Raw genomic sequence first — 23374 nt, 5'->3', positions numbered from 1 at the left:
GAATTCAAGCTCCGTGAATTCATAGCGCCTTTGCTAAATTTTGGGACAAGCACATGAATTATAAAGTCAAAGGTGATCTTGCAGATGTTTTTGGCCTGCCTGTTGTAGTTGGATTTTCTCATCCATAATTTAGTCACTAGATAAAGCAATAATGTCTGTACTGGAATAAGAAGTTAAAAGAATCTAGGATTATGCAACTTAACTGGGATGAAAAGTGGGACACCAAGACTTCTTATGACTTCTCTAAGAGCTCTATTTTTTTCTGACTTTTTTTGGAATGACGAAAGATAACAACTTCTACTCATTATCATTAATGTACTTCTCTGAAGTACTTTGGAATTTGGTTGATCATGGAAATACCCGATTATATTACTGAATGTGAATTATGACTTCACTAGTTGAAAGATCAGTGAACAAATGTAAATGCATGTTTGTTTAAGCATAACTAATGTCATGAACAATTTTGTTCATCTTCAGTTATAGTTCAGTAATGTTTATTACGCCAATAATATTCATGTAAATGTACAGCGGACATGGGAGAAGTGTAGTAATGGCAAGGGTACCAGAACTTAATATCTGATGCATATTAATATGCACTACAGCATATTGTATTGACATGAGAAGAACACGAAAAGAACTGTGGATGAGGCACATGTTATAAAGTGTGGAGATTAATGAATACAGATTAGTAATACTTTAATGGAACTAATGCAGGATTGGAATGGCATTCCTGTTTTACAGGTATATTTTAGTAATTTGATATGGTCACCAAAAAAAAAAAAAAAAAAAAAGTGGCAAAACCAGTAAAAGAGCAGAGCTGTTTAGATTAGATAGTAGAACATGTTGCCTCACTCTGCCACGTCAGCAAATGGTAAGTCTTTGCAATTTACAAAAATATAGTCAAGCATAAAGAGTCAGATTCAGTAAATGATCATAGAAGCTCAAAGTTGAACATCTGAGGTGTAGAGTAGAATCCAGAACCCTGAGCAAGATCCCTAGCTTCCATATACAAAGAATCTGTGATCATAACATAATCCAAAGTAATTAACATACTAATTAGTGACACTTGTAGCCATTTATTTTTTTTAACTGTAGATATCCAGTCAATAGAAAACTACTGATCACAGGGACAAATTTTAAACTTCCACTTTCAAGCACTATTTTTTTTCAGGAAAATGCTTCCAGCCACTTAAAAATCACAATACTGAAACACAGTTTGAAGACAACTTTTTACATCATCCCTGTCCAAAGAATAAATGAAACTTCATTCTTTAGAATATTCCCACAAGAAGTGGTACTTGCCCCTTCTTCAGTAGTCGCTTTGCTATTCATTCAGGCAACAGATTTAGATTTAATTCTGTTTCAAAGAGAGGAAAATAAATTCACTTCTCCAGCTCCTCAGTAGGATACACTAGGGTACCACCATTCTTTAAAAAATTTAAGATGTGGAAGAGTAGAAAGGAAACACAAGTATAACACAGGGACTGATGCTCTCACAAGGCAAATTTCTGTTCTCAAGACACTGCTTAACTTACCAAACAATTTTGATAAGTCGGTAAGTGTTCTGGGCTGCCACTTTTAAAAGAAAATGGTACCTGCAGTTTTGTTTGCTGAACAGCTAGTCCTGCTGGTGTTTAAATATGCTCTCAGAAAAACTACTGGACTGAGGTTCTTGGAGTACTTTGGTACAGGAATATCTGACTTTAAGATTGCGACTGAACCTGGTGTAAATTCAATGCTGATCCTTTTCACAACAGGAACTGTTAGAGAGACACATGAATATAGCTGACTTTTGCCCAGACCACCGTTTAATCTCTGGACTAAAGCTCTGTAGCTCTAGTCTGGCTCTGGAGATGAAAAAGTTCATGCCTGTTTGACTGCCAGTTGCACCAGACATGAAGAGCAAGTCTCGTTTGCCAGGTTATCACTGATCCTGGTTTGTGGCCTAGGCCTGCTCAGCAGCAAGTTAGGATTCCCTGATGTAAGGGGGGGTTGTGACATCAACTGTTCTCTGGAAGGTTTGCCAGGTGGAGATGGCACAAGACTGACCTCCTTATTATGTAGCACCTGGTATTCCTGTCATGCAGTTGCACCTCATACAAACTTACGTAGGAATTTAAGATTTAGGGCAGAAAACAACACTTGGACCAGGCTATAAGAAGAAGATCTCTCCCTCTTACCTTGTTTTTCCTCTGTTAATGAAGGATGTCTGATAAGGATTGTGATAAAGAGAGTTGCTCTGCTCTTGATGTGGCACACTTCAAGAATGCTTTGAAACAGTTTCAGCAACTAGTTGAAAAAAAAGTAACCCAGAAGACAGAGGAGAGATTAGGACTGTATGTTAAAGATGATGGTAAGAGGTACTGTCTCAGATTGGAACAATGTGTAATTTTCAAATTGAGAGAGGTGTCATGGAGACAAGACTGTAAGAAAGACCTCAAATTAATGTTCAAACAAGGCAGTGACTTATTGATTTTTACAGGAAATAGGTAGATTGCTCTATGAGAATGCTTTTTACCTCCTGCTAAGATTTCTGGTCAAATTATAATACTTTGCTAGTTGTTCACAAAATCATGATTGACAGAGTTGTCACGTATACAAATTATCACTTCTAGCTTGCTTTATGTTTCTAGTGATCTGAAGAAGCACAAAGCCAATGAATTATGTAAATCCAGCTTCTTTATTGTAAATAATCAGGGTGAGTTTTTTTCTTTTTAATGCAAATGGCTGTTACTACATGAAAGGATCAGCTTTATCCCAGGACATTTTTTGGTTTCATATCAACAAACCAGAATTGTAGGGTAAGAGTAAGGGAAGAAAGAAAAGCTGAAAATTTTCTGGCTTTTATTTTATCTCTATTTCTTGCCATTCATTGCAAATCAGGTGATTTTGAAAGTAAGACTCTGTAATTTTTTGGCAAAGTGCTTTAATGAATACAGTATGAGGAGAAGGAACTTGCATGCTAGTGATGTAGAAGGAGAGAGGGAACAGGAGTTCGAGGAGATTAAGAAAAAAGCTATAGCTTGCCAGTTTTTGACTCTGTGGATATTGTTCCTTCCATTCAGATGAGATAAACTATGATAAGTTCTATGAAACTGTACAAGCACTTTTTGGTCCAGAAATAAAGGATTATAATGTTAAGGCCTTTTTCAGGAAGATTAGCAGCAACCTTGATGCGAAGACAGAATGGTGTGAGGTAAGGATTTATTTTATTTTGTTTATTTTATTTTATAAAAGCAATTAACTAGAATCTTAAAAGATACCAGTATTTAGCTGCTGATTATGCATGTTGTTCATGTATCTGTTATCTTTCCATGGCATAATGGTGCACTCTAGTGTTATTATTTATTCTGTCCATCATTCTTCTACTAAAAGCCAAGTGATAATGAAGATAGATCTGCCTTTGAGGTTAGAAAATTACATTAAAAGTTTTGTTTTGGTTGATCTAGACAAAAAGTAAAGAACTAGCTTAGAGTATCTTACGTGTTACTGTGTGGTCCTATTTAAGAAGCAATGTTCAATTTTAACAAGCTGGGAAAGAAAAGGGTTCCATGTTTATTTATAGTCTGATAGTGAACAGCATAAAAATTTGCATGCATCCACTTATTCATTAAATGTAGGTTTCTATCACAGAAAATTGATGAGAGGGGGGTAAAATCTGTCCTTTGGATTTTTTCATATGGAATATAAATGGTGATATCCATTCTGGTAAGTGCTGATGTGCTTTCATCAGTGAGTTGAGAACTGAAGGGGTTAACACTTTAAAATTTAGCTCTTTCTAGCTATTATTAATGTTATTTTAAAAAGAAAAACCCTGTGCTCCTAGTGAAGAAATCCAGAATGTGAAACTTCAACATTAAAGATGTGTCTTCAGTATAAGTGGAACTCGTAAATATGAAAATGTCCCCAGAGGTGTCCCTACCCTATTTCACTTGCTCATCTGGGCCGTCAGGTCAGTGAATGATGAAGTATGGCAGAGTTTTGCTGAGCCCTGCCTTTCCTCTCTTCCTTCGTGTGAGTAAATAAATGGGTATTTTGAAAATGACAGAGTTGTCTCTACAAGCTTCCTGTACTGGATTTTCTGCTGACTATCTCCAGCTGATCCCAGACTTCTAAATGTATCATACAAAACAGCTTAACTCATAGAAGAATCCATGCTGCTAATTGTGGCAGGTTTCTAGGAGTAAGATTTGCTCATACTGTGCTAGTAAAATACATTTTTATTGGTAGGGGAACTGCTTTTCTTTCCCTTCCTACCCCTATCTGTGCGGTACATCAGCTGAGCTTGCTTATCAAAAGTCTTAAACATTTAATTATGATATGCTGATTTATGTGAGTTGAGAAACTTGGCCCTTGTTCTCTCTGAACCAAATTCTATGAGCCTGTTATGTGGATGCACATGGATTCATATTAAAGAACAGCACAACTGAATAAAATCATGTTTTTCCTGCTTGTTTTGAGAAAGAGCACTGAGCTATCTACCAGAACTGCTTATCCTCAAGCAAAGTTTGGTATATTAGATTGCTAACAAGGCAGCTGGATCTGGAGGGTGGTGTTTGAGGGCCAAAGTCAGTATGTCCAGGGATTCTCCTGAATTGTTTCACTGATATACATTGGCCTCAGGCATCTTGACAAAACACAAAGTCTCTTATGACTCTAGTATGCAATTTGTGCCTTGAGGATGAGTCTATCTTTAGCTAGGCTATGAGAAATTCTTCCTTTCTTTAAATATGTATCAAGGATAAATTTGTCCTTAAATGCAAAAAAACTATAGGCATGGCAACATTTTAGTAGAGTTTTGTAACTGGAGAATTACACAGGTATTCTTTGACTCTGTAGGTGGGTGAGATCCATGTAATCCATTTTTTCTGTCTCTAACGGTGATAAATAGCAAATCTTTGGGAAAAGAGTACGTGACTGAGGCAAGTTTGAAATTGTAAATCTCTCTGGTTTACTCTTCTCAGCTTCTGGCAATATACAGAATTGTGCAGAATTGTACAGACAAGACATAACTTCTAGCACACAGTGACTTCCCTGTGACGGCCAAGATGACATTGTGTATATGGCAAGTCCTTGTTGGACTGAATGTATACCAAAAGGCAAAGTATTACCAAGTGATATGAACTATAAATTCATTAGCGTATTTCCATTTTACTTTACAGTGGAACATCATGTTGCTTTTGTAAAGCTTGAAGATACTTCTCTCCTGTTCTTTACACATTATCAAGATTAATTCAAAGTAAATTCCTAACACCACTCTGAGAGCAGTGTGTTCAATCCATTCAATTTAATAAGTTTCTATATGGTAGCATTTCTGACTAATACCTCTCTTAACATTGTTTTTACTTGTGGTATCGTATTGCCTCCAAACTTGCTTAGGTCAGACATTAAAGATTTTCTTCTAATAGTGTTTGGGGGAAATCTGTGAAATAGTTAGCTGAAGAGAACTTAAACATCACTTAACTATCTGCTGCTGAATTTGCCTATAAAGTCTCTTTATCAGATAAAAGTTCAGGCCACATCAATCCTTTTGTTATTAAGTTCAACTACTGAGAGCTAAATTTAAAATCTGTATCTTTGCATGTCAACTGCTTGCATGTCACCTTTCTTCATTACTTCCTCTTTCAGAATGAGAGGATACTTAAATGTGAAATCCTATTCTTACTAGGCTTTACTCAACTTTTCTTTGAAACGATCTAAAAAAAACCAGAAAAAAGTCCTTTCCAGAATTGCTGGTACATGATGCTCAAGCTTCGTTCTTGGGCAATAGCCGGCTGCCATCAGATGTGCCGATGTTCTTGCTTCATTGTAACAGTAGTCAAATTCTTGTATGATTCAAACTTCTTCAAACGTCTTGCTGTGGAGAGGAGAGGGAGATGGCATAATCTCTTGTGTAGCTGTGGCAAGCTTGATACTTATCCTGTAGAGAGTAAGATGTTCTCTATGGGTATGAAGAAGGGACCCACTGGAAAAACTCTTGAATTCCTGGTGACTGTCAGAATGAGCCAACCCCTCATTCAGGAAAGTAGAACAGTAGCAAATTATGTTTAGATCTATTAGCTAATAGGATAACTGAAGGAAGATCTGTTTATTAGTGGAGTGAATATCTTTTACTCCAAAACCTGACCTGAGTTTCCAATACAGTCAGACTAGTTACCTGGATTTGAAGATTATTTCTAATTTCTGGGAACATTGTCTGAGTTAATCATATGCTTAAGTAATGTTGTAAAAGACTATATGGAAAATAGAAATGTCAACTATTGTTACTCATGGATGTTAGATAAAACTGTAAAATGCTCAGTCTCTTATGCACTCTCCCTTTATGACAACTGGAAGAAATACGATTTGAGGTACAATATTTTTAGCATTATTAAGCACCAGAATGGGTAGTAACAGCTAGTGTACTCAGCATCTTTATGAACAGGGAAACTAAAGGAACTAAAGAAGCAAAGAAACTTGGAAATGTCATAGAATGTTTCTTCATTAGCCAATCCATGTTCAGGATAGTTAAATGATCAAGACTTCGACTGACTGGATACTGCTATAGCAGTATGGTGTTCTTAGGAAGAAATGTCTGCAGGAGACAAACTCAGAATGAAAAGGAAAACTATTCAGTCGATACAATTGACATGCTTTTGTCAAACTGCTTCATCCATCCGCCAAAACAGCTTTAGCCTGAACAAAGATTTTACAGAAAGTATTTCTTTTTCTTTCTGTTTTTCTTTCTGTTTTCAGTTATTTCACTCTGAATTTGCTTTTATTTTAAGGATTTTTAATCAAAACATCCGTAAGGAAATCAAAAATTTCAGTCTAAGCTATCCAGAAAATACAGCTTTTTTGTTTAAAGCATCTCTAATTGCAAACAGTTTTATCAAAGTTTTCTCTGAAATTCCTAGAAGAATTATGATGACGGTAAGAGAGTACAACCCCAATATCAAAAGGCAAAGAGGACTCTTAACCTGCTGCGCGTGGTCAGGCATTTCAGTTCACCAGGATATGGAGCTCAGTGTGGTATTATAGCGCTCTGCGTATGTCCCTAGGATGAGCAAGAGAACTGTTGAGAGCAGTAGAAAGAGTTCTGGAGAATTCCTGCTCCCCAAAATGTAGCACCTACTGTTTGAGTGTTCTCCTGCAGTTCATGTCTAGGTCCTTACTCTGTTCTAGAAAGGACTGTGTTATACAGAACTACTAGTCTAAATGACCATATTTCAGCATCTCTAAAACAGTACAATAGGCAGTCCCTTGTGAATGGAAGAAGGTAGGATATAGTTTCTCCTTTTTCTAGTAGGCCAGGGATGTGGGCTGACCACAGTTTGGGCCCTACTGTTGAAGGGGGCAGCTACAGCCCTGCTGTGCAACATTTCCCTGATGATGGCTGTCCAGAATATGAACTAGGAAGCTGAAAAGAAGCCATGGACATACTATGGAATTGACAGCTAACAAGCACAGTACAGGGTCTAATAAAAGAGGTGAAGTCCCTTTAGTTTCCTCATGAAATCTGTGTTTGTGTGGGATGTGCCTGGGATAGAATTCCTCTGAATCCTTTCTGTGAGCATTCCTCAGATGTTACCAAGTATGAGCAGACTCACTCCAGCCTTTCAAAATACCCTATGTACAAACATCCTTGAAAAACAGAAGTGTGTGAGTGATATTTGATGGAATCTCTGGCATCCCACAACAGGCATTACATGTAGGAGATGGATGACAGACTGTGTGGACTACTGTAGGGAGTGAAATAGAAATATTAATTATTTCTCTGTTCAAAAGAATTCTGTATAAAGTATTATTCTATTTTCTTACTTTATTTTCTCCTTTGCCCCCAAATGTAAAGATACACTAAGAAAATACAGTATTTAACATGAAATAACTAGAAGCTGGTGCATGGTGCAAATAATAATGCAATTATGAATGATAAGAAAGCAGAGCATTTGAATCAGCTTCAGTCCAACTTTGATATCTTTACCTAGACCCAGCCTTATCCAGTACAGTTTGAAGTGTGATAGTGCATTGAAAAGCTTCAGTGAGTTTTTCACTTTTTTGTTTTCTTCCTGTTTACTGAGAAATCTGATGTTGATATGCATTAGAAGCTATCTATACACTATGGAACACTTTATACATCTAAGCTCTCTTCAGGACAAAAGGATAAGATTTGTTTTACAGGTAGTCTGAATATAAAGAAGGAGATGAGAACTGAATTAAGCAAACCACTGACTCCTATAATTCTTAGGATTTAGCATATATTAAAGCAGAATAATTTTTGCATTGTTCACCTGATTGTTGTCTGAGCCCAACTTACATCAACTATAACTTGAACATCAGGTTTAGATCTGCTGTAATCGTGGTAACATCGTATCTGAAATGATTAGACCAAAATGGATATTGCTAGGCTTATCTGAATTGGTTCTAATAAAACAAAATGGTATTGGTTTGTATCCTACATATTAAATAGTGATGGGTCATTTTTATTTTCTTTCTCCAGCAAAATTTGCAGTTTCAGTATGATTTAGGTAGTCCTGGAGTGAGATGGTTATGCATGGAATGAAACCTGTGTTTTCTATTCTTCCATGTCATAGGCTTATGACTGTAGCTGCAATTTATCCTTTTTGCCATCTTTGCTAGGCATTGCCTCTATCTTTCTGGTCTTTCCACTTTAGGCCTTGCATTCATCTGAATATTTTCCCTATTCCTTCTTTCCTTGGAGTGGCAATGTCTATAAGAGATCATTCCTATCTAAAGTCTCCTCATCTCTTGTTTTACCTTCTGATACTCAAAGATGTATAAAGATGCATGCATTTTGTTGCTGGTAAGGATCACAGCTTTTTTTTTTTTTTTTTTTTTTTTTTTTTCCTTCCTCCAGCATTTGCAGTCCTTCTCATTTTTATTTCATTTTATTTTTTAAAGTTAACCCTATTTAACATTTGATCAGTCTAAGTGCCACTTGCTTCTTTCTCATTCTCCTTAGCTTTTTCATTCCTTTAAAACTGAGCCTTTTATTTTTTTGAAAACAAACAAACAAAAAGAAACCCTAGAAAACAAATTCATTCTGAACTGGTAAAATGGAAACAGATATGCCTCCCATATTTGTTATATTCATTCTTCTAATCTTTGACTTCTTACTTTGACTTCTTTTTAATCACTTCAATTTTTCAAATGGATCATTGATAACAGCTACTTTCAGTATGATCATAAATACCCATCATAGTTTCTGCTGTCTGTGCCCCAATTTTCTAACAAGCTTTTTCTACGAGGACTGTGTTTCATCCCTGTTCTTCTGAAATTCCCCTGCTGCTCTTTGCACTGCTGAGCATGCCTTCGGTCTTGAAAATCGGGGAAGAGGCATATATGTCACTTTGCTCCTTTGCTGTTTTTCTTTTGTCATTTCTGTCTCGCTCCCCCTTCCCAGAAGTACATCCTTGACCCTTTGCTCTTCTCTTCATGCTATCACAAATCTACAGTTTCCAAATCTACCAATCCGTTTCTGGCCTCTTTTATCTTGACAATAGCTCTAGGATATATTTCCATGATCTAAAAGATCATGACCTAGTGTGTTTCTATTCCTTTCTCTTTCTGATGCTTCTCTTTTGCAGATACTGACAGCCCTGTAGTTCCATTTTCAAGGATTTCCTAAATTTCTGGCGGTCTCCACAACAGTCTACCCATACTCAAATGACACATTTTTGTTAAAAAAACATTGAAGTGATTTTCAATTATAATAAGATAGCTCCAAAGAAGACCTGTTCTGGACAGTCTTATAGGTGTCATTTGTCAATGGCTTGGAGAAGTCTTGGAGCAGACCTCTTCTACTCTTCCTGAATCTAGCTGGCACTTTGAAAGCTCTATTTTTAAATAAAGCTCTATTTTTTTAAAAATGTGTAAATTGCATTTTGCCTCATCTTTTATGATCTTTGTCAGCCTCTTGTAGTCATTATGGGGCATGATTGAATTGCCTGTCTCCATGCTGGAGAGACAGAAGCCACCTAGGCAGCTCTGAGGGTTTTTCAAGAAGGTTTTCTATGGGCAGCATTCTACCAGGTGAGCAGAAGCGAAAGATCAGATCTAACATTGTCTCATGTGTATGGGAGGCAGGGCATGCCTGGGGCCTCACTGGGAGATATCTACCTCTCTTGGCTTCAGGGCAGCTATTGGCCTAGCCCAGCTGCTGCCTCCAGCAATCCTATCTGTTCTCAGGAGTGACATGATAGCAACTCACCGTATCATAAAGAAAAGTCCTCTCACCAAGAACTTATTTCCCAGAAGGGAAAAAGCTTTCCACTGCTTGGAAAAAGTGAATGCTGTCTTTATATATATCATTAGTGGAAAACTGCTACAAGAATGTTAAGTGACGATAGTAAAAACACCATATCCTTAATGTTTTGGGAAACATCGTTATAATGCTCTAGCTACATGAGTTTTTTCAGAATCATTTTACATAGTACTACAAGTTACATAGAAATAACTGGGGAATTCAGATATAACTTAAAACAATGAGAATTAGCTGTAGAAATACTGAAACACAGAAAAGAATTCCTATATAGGAATTACTAGCGTTATTACTTTTGGCATATCAAGTGAATACTGTGTCAATATATGATGTTGCAGAAGGAGTGTACCTCTAGAATTCTGATCTGAGTATGGATGCAAGATAGAAAAACAAGATGATGCTACGAGAAACTAGGAGGAGGAATGTAAGGGGCTATAACTGATGATATATTAACAGATGATGTGTGATAATTGTGCATATGATCGGATAGAACTGTGAAGTGAAGCTGAAGAATAATGTTGTCATGTAAGAATATGCAGAATATTTTTTGATGAGCTATATATCTGAATTACCCAGAAAAGAGGAAAAAGGGATCTTGTTGTATATTGTGAAAAACGTTGAACTAGAAAAAAGAACAAAGTTTTCTTTTGCATCCAATTGGGCTTTGTTTTCAGAACATAAGAGAGAAAGTGAATATTTGTAATAGCCACAGTATGAGAGAGGAGAAGAAAAAAAATCTGTTCAGCTGAGTGGGATTGAAATCATTTCGTGAGGAAATGGCTGTCCTGCTCTTGGGCCCAGAATATGAAGACTGGAAAGCATTTTAGCTAAAGTATTTCAACACCCCAGAATAGAAATGAGCTGCCCATCTGAATCCACTATCTTGGGATCATAAACTATAAATGAAGCATTTCAAGGCCTAGGGAGAGTATTGAAAAAGAATTTTAAGAATGGAATTTGTTTTCAGGGTTTTCTTTTTTTTCAGGCAAAAAGGAATCTAGGTACCTTAAAGGAGAAGTTCTTCTGCTGTATAAGTTAACCGCTATGCTGCTTTGAGTCTCTCAGTTTGTGAATCTAATGCAATCTTTGTCTGCCTTTTACTGTTTTTCCTTCTAGCTAAGGTCCTTAATAGGAAGCACAAATAGGCAAAACTGTAAAAAAGAAATTCAAGATGATTGTTTACAATGATGACAAACCAAAGTTGTATTAGCAGCTTTATGAGTTGGATTTTTTTATTATTATTATTTCTAGAACCTCCTGTGTATGCTGGCTTCCTTCCAAACTCTGAAGGAAGATTGTGCCTGACCAGCAGATCTCTGCAATCTAAAGTCATATCAATAGCTAATGATCAAGGGAAATAACACTAGGAAATATAATATGAATATATTTCATATACAAATAATATGAAATAATAATTAAAATGTCAGATAAATATTTGATTTTATACATGTAAACATATATTCCAGAAGTAGTTATAAGTTTTGCTCTGCTCTGTTTTGTTTTGTTTAGATTTTTGGCTATTTCATAGTCGAAAGTGATGCCATTTCTTCCCAGCTGAATGAAGAAAACACAGTTTTCCTCGTATCCCAAAAACAGCAGATCACTCACGCAGGTGACATGTTTCATCTCATATCTAAAAGAACAATTTCAGTCTGTTTAATGCTGTGTGATGCACACTTTATTGAAAGTGCAGTGATAGGATCACGTAGCTGCCTTTGCTTATTATTCATGATAGTTCTTCCCATGTGTTCCGTCAGATAGCTTGTTTACTAACTTTGTTGTGTCTGAGCATTCCACTGCTGCCTTGCTCCATTCTCCATTTCCTTAAATTATTTTGAAATTGCGGTGTTGTCTGACTCAGACTATTTAGTTATGCAGTTCTTCTTTGCCTTTCTCTATTGTTCTTAAACATTGTGGAAAGAACCAAAACATCCACAGTGTATTAATTACATTAAAAAATGCAGTATGATTATTTAAATCAAGTATAGGATAATTTACGACACTATGCATTACTGCCTTGAACTTGGTACCAATGCATATTTCAGGAAGAGAAACTGTTCTTGACATTTTGGTTTTGCTTGTTTATTTTTTCTGTATTTGTGAGATGAACAGTAATGTTGTGTCATTGATAGGTGTCAAGAGACGAGATGTGATTAAGGGTATAGTGAAGGTCCCCCATCTGGATTTCACAGTAACATCATCTCAGAAAGGAGTGCTAACTGTTTTTAACAACCAGGTAATTCTGACTCATACTAACGTTTTCATTATTCCACTAAATAGTGGAATAATGAAAAGTAGTGGAATATTTGTGAAGTGAGTGAATAGAGATCTAGAGTGCAAACTACCTTGTTAAAAATATGTATGTATATGTAACTTCTTTTAATTGATAACTTTAACTATATTTTTAGGTATGAAGAGAAATATATGTTATTTTAAATTATAAACCTATTGAACAGGCCATAAAACTTGCTAGTAAGTAGAAAAAAATTCTTATTAAAAAAAGGATTCTTATTAGATACCAGCTGAATAGAAAATAACGCTATCTCTTTTTCTAAAAACTTTTCTTTAAAATAAAATATTCTTTTGGCCTGTGCAATTTACTTTTGCATATATAGTGGAAACTAGAGAATTAACTATTTTATACAGCTACTGAGGATATCTAGAATGGAAAAAATATTTTTCAGAGATTTACAAAGAACAATTATTTACTACAATAAAATCTTGAAGCTTGCCAATCTCAAATTTTATGGCAAGTCTGCATGACTGCTTCACAGTCACTGCTCTCATCAATGAATTGTAATGAGAGCTGTACCATTTTAAGTAGGAGTTCAAACACGAGAGAGTATTAAAGTAGAATTTGTATATGAGTCTCAGATTTTTATATTACTGTTTAGAGGAATGTACTTCTACATATGATATGAGGTACCTCACACACCTATGCTCATTAGCACTTTAAGTTTCTGCAATTTTAATACAGCCAGTTTATTAAAATTGTTTTAAACAATGCAATCAAGTTTTAAAGCAGCAATAAGGCTTGCCAAAGGTTTCAACTAATTAGTACATAATGCTCATGACAGAAGTTTGTAAGGCAATAAAGGATTCCTGTGGGTGATTAAAAAACCCAACAATGCTGAGGCTTTGGTAATGACTGAAATAATTTATTTGAAAGCCTCGTTCTCTGTCCTCCAAAGCATTATCCTTCTTAGGTAGCTAGAAGAAATAATTCCACAAAGTGTAATGTTAAAAATAGCTTTCTACCCACCCCCTGCCATTCTGAAGTTCTGAGTTGCTGCCTTCTCATAGCCCAGACTGATGTCACTCTGACATCAGTGACTACAGTGTAAATGATTCTACACCCAGCTGCTTTAAGGCAGTGCGTTAGAGACCTTAAATCCCACTGCTAAAACAGTCTGTTCTGAAAATGACTAACGCAATACAGCAGTCATTTAGTCATGAAGTGACCCTGATCTTAGCTGATCTTAGCAAAACGCTTTTGACTTTGTTAAAGTTACTTTGATGTACCCTGGTGCAAGCAAGAGAAAAATCTCGTTCTTTAGCATTGTAATCAATTGAATCCTGTTACTAGAAGATAACTTCACATCATGAAGCCAAATACAGAGCTGGCATTTTTACATCATTCTTCTCCCAGAGGCCAAGGATTTAAAGAGACCTGGCCTTAAAATTTTAGTTAGAGTTGTTTCCTCTAGTTCAGCTTTGCAGCTTATTGGCAAGGGAATATGAAGATGCTTGCCCTGAAGTTGATTCTTAGTGGGTCATGTGTTTTAGCTAGAGGCACCAGAATATGAGTTCAGGAGCAGTGTATTGACAGCTAGACAGAGAGGCTTATTTTTGTATATTTTTTGCATTTTTAAAGCACAGATTGTTAAACATACAGTGTTCTTGGATGCATGTATATCAGATAGAAGTCAGTGTGTTCCATTTACACGAATAGATATTTTTCTAATACAGTTAGTCAATCTAATATAATACAGATTTGAATTTTGCCACTTCTGGGTCATTTGACTGGTGAAAAGCATACATGTGGGGAAAGAGGATGGGCCAAATTCTGTTCATGTGCCTTCGTTCATGACCAAACTTTTCACAAGATCAACTGGATATTCAAATCTAACTTGACAGTCTTCTTAATGGTTATTGGCTATGTTATATCCCTGGAATCATCACAGTTGACAACTTTCATAAGGTGGGATTTTTTTGGGGGGGGATACATTGCACTAGAAACTGAGAATAATTAAAAACTGCAAAAAAAGACCCACCCAAATTTACAAATAAAAATAGGAACAATAAAGAGGATGCAAGCCATCACACAGCTTAACTATTATACTACAGTTAAATAAGAGTTAATCAGATTATTTCTAGCAAATAATTAGTATCCATCATGTTAGCTGGCATTCAGAATGTTTGAGCTAGACTGGCTATATCAGGATAGCTTTCAAGACCATCTCTTAGTTCATCTGTGACAGCCTTCCATCAACCACTATGTGAATTACTATCGTATCTAATTATTGTCTAAAAGAGAGCTTGCAGGCTTTTGCAAAGCTTAATTGCTGTGACAAGAGCTCCTATGTCTTCTTGCATACCTGCAGCTATTAGAAATTGAAGTGATGGCAAAGAAATATTTATTTATTTCTAAAACAGTGGGTTCTGTATTTGAGGGCCAAATATTACCTTTTGCAACAAATGGGGATTTAATATGCTTCAATATCTGTGTGAAGCACTCTACATTACCAACCATTTGCTGCTTATTCTAGAACATAAGCCAGATAGTTACCCTCCTTAGGACCCCAGGCAAGGACTCTGCCTTCATCCTCTCAAAAGAGCTTTTGGAGTAGGAAGCCTTAAAAAAAAGTTCTCTGTGCAGGTACTAGTTAATGTTGCTATAGATAATGTTGTTTATTTAACAGTACTCTGCTTAAGTGCCCATTATGGATACTGAGTATCACACTTACACAGGAAGGAAGAACTTGACCCCAACTTCTCAGTTTATAAAATATGAACTTGCTGGGGTGTGGTTGAGAACCACTGATACATTATTACTAATGATGGGTAGTTGCACATGGAAGTGAAAGAGCAGCTGTGGGAGCTTGGGTGGGGGGGAAATTTTAAACCTATTAGTTCTAGCGATGCGTGTTATGCTGTCTACCACTTACTAAACTTCGGTGAAATGTGAGGTACCAACATAGACATTCCTCTTTTGAACCTAAGATATTGTCTGTACCTGGTATTTTGCTGGCACTAGTGGACAGGGCATTTGGGCCAGCATTAGCTTGGGTTGTTTATACCACATCCTAACTCTCACAGGAGGTGAAGCTGTTCTAGCTATGAAGGACTGTTAGAAACATACTTCCATCAGGAGAACTCTGATCCTGTACTCCACTATAAAAATAGGTATTTGTATTTACTTTGCTCACTATAACTTCTCCAAATTAAAAAACAAAAAACAAAAAACCCATGAAACAGCAACCATGAGAGAATGAGATGATTAAAGTTCCTCATTTTACCTCTAGGGCAATAGAAATAGAGGAACATACAGTCAGCAAGCTAAAAGATGAACTCTAACCCCAAACCAGTACTATCTCTTCTTGAAGAGCTGAAACTATTGCTTTCTGGAAGATCTTTCCTGGAAGGTTTCACAGCCAGCTCTTTCTGTTGCATGCTATTGTTCTGTTTTGCCAGTGATACAGGTGACCTGACTGTGTTCAGACTTTTAAATTAATTGCCAACTAGTTACTGCTACAACTTTTTTTTTTTTTTTTTTTTTTTTTTTTTCCAGATGAGGGTTCTGGCAACCACCCATGTTAAAGTAAGTTCATTTTCCTTCTTCTATTAGATAATGATTTGAATTAAAAATCAGCAGGTACTAAAGGGAATTAAGTAGAAACTGAACGTCATTCTAATGTTACTCCTGTCCCTGAAACTGCTGCATAATTTTGCATAGGGTGCCATACATCAGACAAGTTCAATTTTTTCCTTTCAATTGTAGAAACATTCAGGTAATTTGATTTCTTTCATCTGGTAAATGTTGTTTTTCTACCAAATTGTCCTTCACCCATCACCTTTCAAGGATTTTTTTCTTCTTAATTTGTGACTGTGAAAATTAAATAAGGAAAAAAAGATTGTAAATCTGCTAGTGGAAAAAACAGTTCTACATGTTGCTAGTTAGATTGGCCAGCTACGTGTATGTATTTTTATAGTTCATCTTTACCTTGGGAGTATCACTGCAGATTTTAGGTAATAAGCTTCCTTCAGATGACCTGCAGACAAGGGAACTGTTGTAAGTCTTAAAAAACTATGTGGCCTATTGCCCTAAAAGTCAGTGCTTGTGGCTTGTGCGGGGGCAGTGCATTCACTGCGTTCAATGCAGAGAGGTATCTAAGTGAACTATGTGACTGAACAGTAAGTAAAAACGGTCTGACCTTTGCAACCTGGTTAGGTTAAACTGTGGAAAACCACTTATGGTTTGTACCATCTGCTACTTTGAACTCAGGTACTGTCCTAACTTCATATGCTGTATTCCTATATTGTTTCTCATTTTGTGCAGATATCAAAGTAGGCTCAGCCAAGAAGCGGTCACACTGTTTATAGCACATCTGTCAGTAAGTGACTGACCAAATGCTTGCCTGTGCCAAGTCTCAAATGTGAGAGAACTTCATACTCAGAACAAGACTTTTAAAATTATTTCCTTAGTTTGGCATGTGCCACAAAATCCTTTTGACCCAAGTATTGTGCTGAAGGATGCAGTAAAAATAAGTTTGAATGTGATTTGGTAAAATGTCCAGTGAACAGGAAGTAGGAACAACCAATTATTTGACTCTTTATTAGATGTAGCACTTCTGGAAAATGTTGTTTAGGAAAGGGTAGTCTATATCAAATCATTACATGAAATTACACCCATGTTTTTCCTAAGGTAATGCAATAACTTTTCCATATTGCTAGTAACCTGTAGGAAGATTATTTGCTTCTGTTTAGAAAAATGTTAGCATGGAAATGAGCATATAGGCCTGTGAGGAGGGAACAAGTCATTTCCAATAAGTACAGCTGATATTTCTCTCTGGCACTCTACAAGGAGTGAACTGAAATCAATGTTCTTGGACCTAATGACTTTTGAAAACTTTGAATAGAATCAGGTTAGAGCTTCTCCAACTGCTGTGTCACAGAAAGAGTGGATTTTAATAGTTTGCTGCTGCCTCGCTTGCAGGAACAACTGAGTCCAAATGTGCAAAGATAGGATCAGAACAAGGTTTGATGGTACTCGTTGGAAACACCAAGGGGAAGAAGGCTGGACACCAGCCTGATGCTGCAGTGGGCAGTAGGTGGCTGATAGTTCCTCTTGTGGAAACTGGCACTTAGCACTAATCTTAGAATTATTCATCAGAGGATGAGGAGGTCCTTTCGCTGTGACAGCCAGGGCAGCATTAGGAACGTTGAAGGACATTGGAGCACCTCTACCATAAAAAGTGTGAAAAGAGGATCTATTTTATATGATGATATCTCTCAGGATTATGGTAGGATCATGATTCCAAAAGGCTACCATACCAAAACTGGTGTGCTGCTGCATTATCTGCCAGTGTGGACTTCTGTTCAGCTCTGTACCAGTCTGTGTGGCCAAGTCTGATCTGCTGTCTTTTTTGTAATGTGCTGTCCTCTTTCCCCTGTCCCTCCCTCTCATCCTTTCCCAGCTGAGGTGCTTTCACTTAATCAGCCTTCTCTCTGCCAAAGGGAAAAGGAGCTTAGAAAGAGTTTGCATTCCTCCTCCTTCAGTGAAGGCTGGGATTATTGCTGCTGTGCATGACAATCCCCACCACAGGGTAAAGTCAGGGAAAAATCCTTGGCCTCTCAGGAACATTTAATTGACTAGAGAGCTGAGGGTTAATGAAGAGAAAAGAGAAACTCATGCCACAACCTGATGAAATTTTTTTGGCCCTGTGTATGAAAGACTTAACAGAATTTGGTGATCTCGTGTTTCTTTTTCTACTTTTTTTTTGATATCAGAATTACGAATTTTTTTATTTGCCTCTAAGAAATAGATGAAGATGTACTCTCTTTAGCTTTGTAATGTTTTTAGAAGAGGCTAGCAGGTGCTGCTGTAATTCAAGACAACAAATCAAAAAGGTAAACCATTTTTGCCTTCCAACTGTGGAAACACAGCCTTCTACTTTTCTTCTGAATTCACTTGTGCTCTCAAGTCAATGCTTCTTTAAATTAGGCTCTCTAGTTTTGGACTATTCATGGTAAAAAGATAAAAAAAAAAAGTTGTTCTATAAACAACAAAAAGTAAGAGAAGTAAGTGATGTTCATCAACTACCTGTTCTATAAAGAATACTAGATTGTCACTTTATCTGCAAGCTGTCCTGAATTTGTAGCAGTATACAGATACAAATTATTGCTACCTGAGCAAAATCCTCTTATTTACAAAGCTCTGGATGCCTTAATATCAGCACAGTGCAGACAGCACACTGTTTCCATGGTCTTAGCTAAGCAAAACTCACAGTGTTAACCGTATTTGTCTTGCTGAAGCAGTAAGTTGTAAGAAATGGGGAAGCTGAGATGAAGCAGACCTATGTTCTGTTCCCAGTTATACCAATTAGTTAATGTTTAGGTAAAACCGTAGAGAATTGTTTTCACATTTGTAATATAACTTTTGCTAATGGTACCCACACATATTTATAGTGTTCAAAATTGGGAGAAGCTGGAACATTGAAAGTTTTTGCTTTGTATTCTTGAGCTGAATCTGAACAAGACAATTTCCTGTTGCTCTAGGTAGTATGCTTGTCTATTTTAAGCATTACAGAAAACTCTTAGTTGGGAATTTCAGCGTAAAATGAGCAGGGGCATAGCAAAGATAAATGCGCTACTAAGCGCATGTCTTTCTTTCATCAAGAAAGAGAGAATAAATAGTACAGATGTGTAAACTAAGAAGAGATAGAGATTTAAGTTTTTACTAGAGAAACGATTTCATAAATTCTTCTGTTTACTGCGTTCTCCCTGCCATGTATCCTTTGGTAATTGTGCAGAAGCCCGTATCTTTTCATGAAAATTGTTTGTTCTTTGAAACACACAGGCACACATACATATATGTGTGTTTGTATACATATGTCTTAAATATCTCATATAACAATTCAGAACAAATCTAAAATTCTTTTTATCAGTCCACTCAGTCCACATAGATTGTTCTAAAGACTGTTCTAAAAATCAAGCTGTTTGCAGGTAGTTGGTCTTTCTGTTCATGTTGTTGCTCTTGATATTTCCAAGGCAAATAATCTTATCCCCTGATGCATATTTCTCAGTTTCCCTGTGTGGTTTTGTTCAGGAATACTGTTGATGAACTGGAGATGTGCTTCCAATATCTTCAAGTTGTAGGCTCTGGTAGCTCAGCTGAATTCAGTCTAAATACTGCTTGCATCTGCTGGCTCAGAAAGTGGTTTTCATGCAGAATATGTTCATGTAGCTTAAGTTTTATTTCAGCATCTTGTTTTGAAATTTGCTGCAGGTCAGACCACTTAAAATTTAAGCTGTGTCTGTGCTACAGGAAATCATGGCTTTCTTTACCAACTTTTAGAAGTTTCTTAGGTGAAAGTTAGCTATAAATGTCAGCCAGCAGGCCAAAAAATACTATGCCAGAATACATTTTTTTTTATTTATGTATTTATTGCAAAGCTCTTTAAGCTGACATCTCATTTTGTAGTTTCCCCTTGGTTTAGATTTTATAGTGGGGACTACTGAAGCCGAGAGACCTGTGAGTTGGATCTAGCTTTCTCTCTTCAGTAACTCTGTGCTGTGAAAAGGGTTCACATCTCAGCTTAATTCCTGTCAGAATTAGTAAACTGTGCCCTGAGAGAAGATCCTGTGCACACCAAGAATGATACAGCTATTTTTATTCCACCTTATGCTCTAAATGTATTTGAATTTGATCCTCGGTATGAGAAATCAGAATAGTAGCCCTTCACTAAAATACTTAAAAGAAGTTTAAGTATCATGAAGGCATTTCCTTTGAGCTGCCAGGCTAGACTCTTACCTTTCACATTCATTCTTCCTTAACTGTTAACAGACATCTCACTTTCTTCTACTCTACCTTATCCTGTTCTCACACTTTAACTGAGCTGTTTCTCCAAACTGGGTGAGACTTGACAAGCCATATACTTTCAAGGCATACTGACTGATTTGGGAAGATTTAGTTACCATGAGAGCATCTATGGGGGACAGAACTTCTCAGGGGAGCAAGACATTTAGTCTGTAAATAATGGCTAGCTGTGTCTTCCCATATCACTGTCCTGTAATGTGATTTGTTTTGTTTTACTGTTTCAAAGTAATACCTGAGATTCTTAGATGTATGTCTAGGTAAAGATATGAAATAAAGCCTTAGATACCAATATTCAAAGTCCTTTCATCAGGGCTGTTTTACTGTCTAGTATTCAACTACAACACATACAAAAAAAAGCAAGCGGACATCTGTCCCTCAGACTTCTTCTATGAGCAGTCAGGAATTGCAAAGATTCTCCTTTCTACTTGATTTTGGTCTTCTTTTTACCTCCATATCATCTCACTATGTGTGATAGCCTCTTAAAACTTTGCAAGATGCAGCTCCTTTACTTTGACTATGTAATCACAAACCAGCACTACAAAATAGTAGTTTATTTACAAATGTAAAACCAGCTTTTTCACACTGATTAGTCATTGTTACCTGGCATTACTGTAAGGATCCTAAAAAGCCATAGATAAAAACGTCTTCCGTAAGAGTTTCTGAACAATCCCAATAGCTTCCACAGGACTGTTTTCCACTTGTCTACCATAGAAAGCAACATAAGAAATCCTTATAAATGGATTAATGCTTGCCCACAGGTCATTAGGAAGGAATTAAGTTTTATCCTGCAATAAAGAGTATTTGTTCCCACCACTCTGTCAGGATTTCAGATCCTTTAAAAAAGCAGCAAAATTAATATTGTGTACAACAATAGAAATAAAAGTAGGAGCATCGGCAGTTGCCTTCTTAGACTTAGTCTTCTACCATAGTCTTAGTCTTTTGCTTTTTGCTTCCTAACTCCCTTTATGAATGAAGATTGTTTTTTAGGCAACATAAATCCCTGTTTTAGCTGCTTCCCAAATGCTCCTACTGGAACTACTACATTTTAGAGATTGTAGGTAGATAGAACATGCTTGAAGAACTATGAAAACTGTGTTGTGTGAGTCTGTGTCAGACTGTTTCTTTTGTAAATTTAAGTTAGAAGAAAAGATAAGGTGTTTTACTTAGTGTTATTTTATAGATATTCTGAATTATTTTAAAATAATAAATAATTGTGGCATTGCAGTTATAGCAGAAAATATGCTGTATTACAATACATGAACCTAATACAGTAATATGAAAAAGTATGAATATAATAACCTGTGAAATGAGATTTCTGAAATGAGATTTTAAAAACTTTCAGAAATGGAAATGAAATGGAACATACTCCTTTTCAATCCCACTCTCATTTTAGGACCATGCATTACATTTTGGGGAAAAAAAATCAAACAGCCACTTATGTTTCAACAGAAAACAAAATCGTGGCCAACATAGTAGTGAAGTTGAGTCCTTAATCTTATGCTCTGCAAAAAATACATTTTACATTGAGACCATACCATAATAGTTGGTATACTTGACATATGGGTGAATGTGGGCAAAGGCACTGTTATATCTTTGTAAATATTTGATCTACCTATTAGGAGTATATATTTAAATTATTTTGTGCAAGAGATGAATTACTTATCTTCATTAACATTCATTCCAAAAGCTGGATTTTTTACTGCCTTGAACTTTCTTTAATTTTGAACTAAAGTGCACCAGTGTAGCAATTTAATTTACTTCACCATGGATGTACAAGCTAATACCTTTTAACTTAAGTTTGCTATTCTCTGTCAGAGTGCTTATTCAGAGGGTTATCACAGTTCAGCTAACAATATGTGTTTTGTGTCCTCTCCTAAGCAACACCCACATATCTGAGGTGAGCAATTGATAACAGAGGTTCAACCTGGAACCTCTATAACTTCAGGTATGAGCTACTCCTAGAGTTAGAACACTTGCTTCCATTAGCTAGGGCTGGGGCAAATGGATCATTCATCTTAACTGGGGATTGAGCAGCCACTAATGAAGAATACATGGAACTCTGTGTGGAAATGATTTGTAATATGTATTTTAATTATAGGGAAGGGTATAAATTTACATAGAAAAGTCTTCTTTAGCTACCCTTTTTATTTTCCACCAGGATACCGCTTGGGTCACTGGATGTGACTTCCTAATTCAGCTGAAACGTGTCGTGGCTGTCACTGAAAGGACAGTCATCGTCTGGGACTATAAATCAAAAGGGAGTCAGGTAGTATGTTGGATCAGGCAAAGGTTAAAGAAGAAGCCTGAGAAAGAGTTCTCTTTGTTTTCAGCATACAGTCACATTTCTTTCGTCCAGTGAGTTGCAGTCCTTAAATTTGTCTTTATAGAAACTCAGTGAAACAGTGGAATTCATACTATGGAAGGAATACTCCTTATACACAAAATAGTATTTTTTTGACTAAAAACTTTTTGAAAAAATGAAAAGCTTGTCCTATTCTGTAACAAACCCCCAAAGCAATTTGTGTTTCTATGTATGTATATCTAATGCATATGTGTGAGCATGTGTATCTAATGTGTGTGCAGCTGTATACATATATCGGAATCTATTGTTTGAGAATCAGGGGACAGGTGCTTGAATGGAATTTAACATACACTCCTTTGGGGTAACTTCTCAAATTAAAGAAAATCTTTCTTCATATCCTACATTTTGTTCAGGGCTTTCCAAGAGCAAAAGCATCTTAATATTTACAGTGTATGTTCTAACAGTTGAAATTTTTCTGAATGCCAAGAATTTCTGCTCCATGCCTTGGCTTTTTCCTCCTGTTCTGATGGCTTTCTTCAGCCATTCTGAGGTGGCTGAGAAAATGAATTGAAGAAAACTGAATATTTTTACAATAAGATCAATCCTTAGAATTTTTTCTTTGTTCTGTTAATATTCAAAGACCTGTTCCCAAGCTCTGATACAAATCAATGGAAGTCCTTCTGTTAACTCTACGGGACTCCTCAAAAGGAAG

General features: G+C 36.4%; 1 protein-coding gene across 1 annotated transcript in view; it reads left to right on the top strand.

Annotated features, from left to right (window-relative positions):
* Window positions 1-2205: 2205 nt before the first annotated feature.
* WDR64 (WD repeat domain 64) overlaps window positions 2206-23374 on the top strand; it is an 85341-nt gene continuing 64172 nt past the window's right edge. The window contains exons 1-6 of the mRNA XM_062573039.1: window positions 2206-2353; window positions 3066-3196; window positions 11771-11873; window positions 12394-12497; window positions 16053-16082; window positions 22519-22626. Of these exons, the coding sequence (XP_062429023.1) occupies window positions 2206-2353; window positions 3066-3196; window positions 11771-11873; window positions 12394-12497; window positions 16053-16082; window positions 22519-22626 (624 nt within the window). The remainder of the gene's footprint in view (window positions 2354-3065; window positions 3197-11770; window positions 11874-12393; window positions 12498-16052; window positions 16083-22518; window positions 22627-23374) is intronic.

The sequence above is a fragment of the Rhea pennata genome, chromosome 3 (genome assembly GCF_028389875.1).
Source record: "Rhea pennata isolate bPtePen1 chromosome 3, bPtePen1.pri, whole genome shotgun sequence".
NCBI lineage: Eukaryota > Metazoa > Chordata > Aves > Rheiformes > Rheidae > Rhea > Rhea pennata.
Note: the sequence above shows the minus strand (reverse complement) of the source record. Positions and strands in the feature narration are given on the sequence as shown.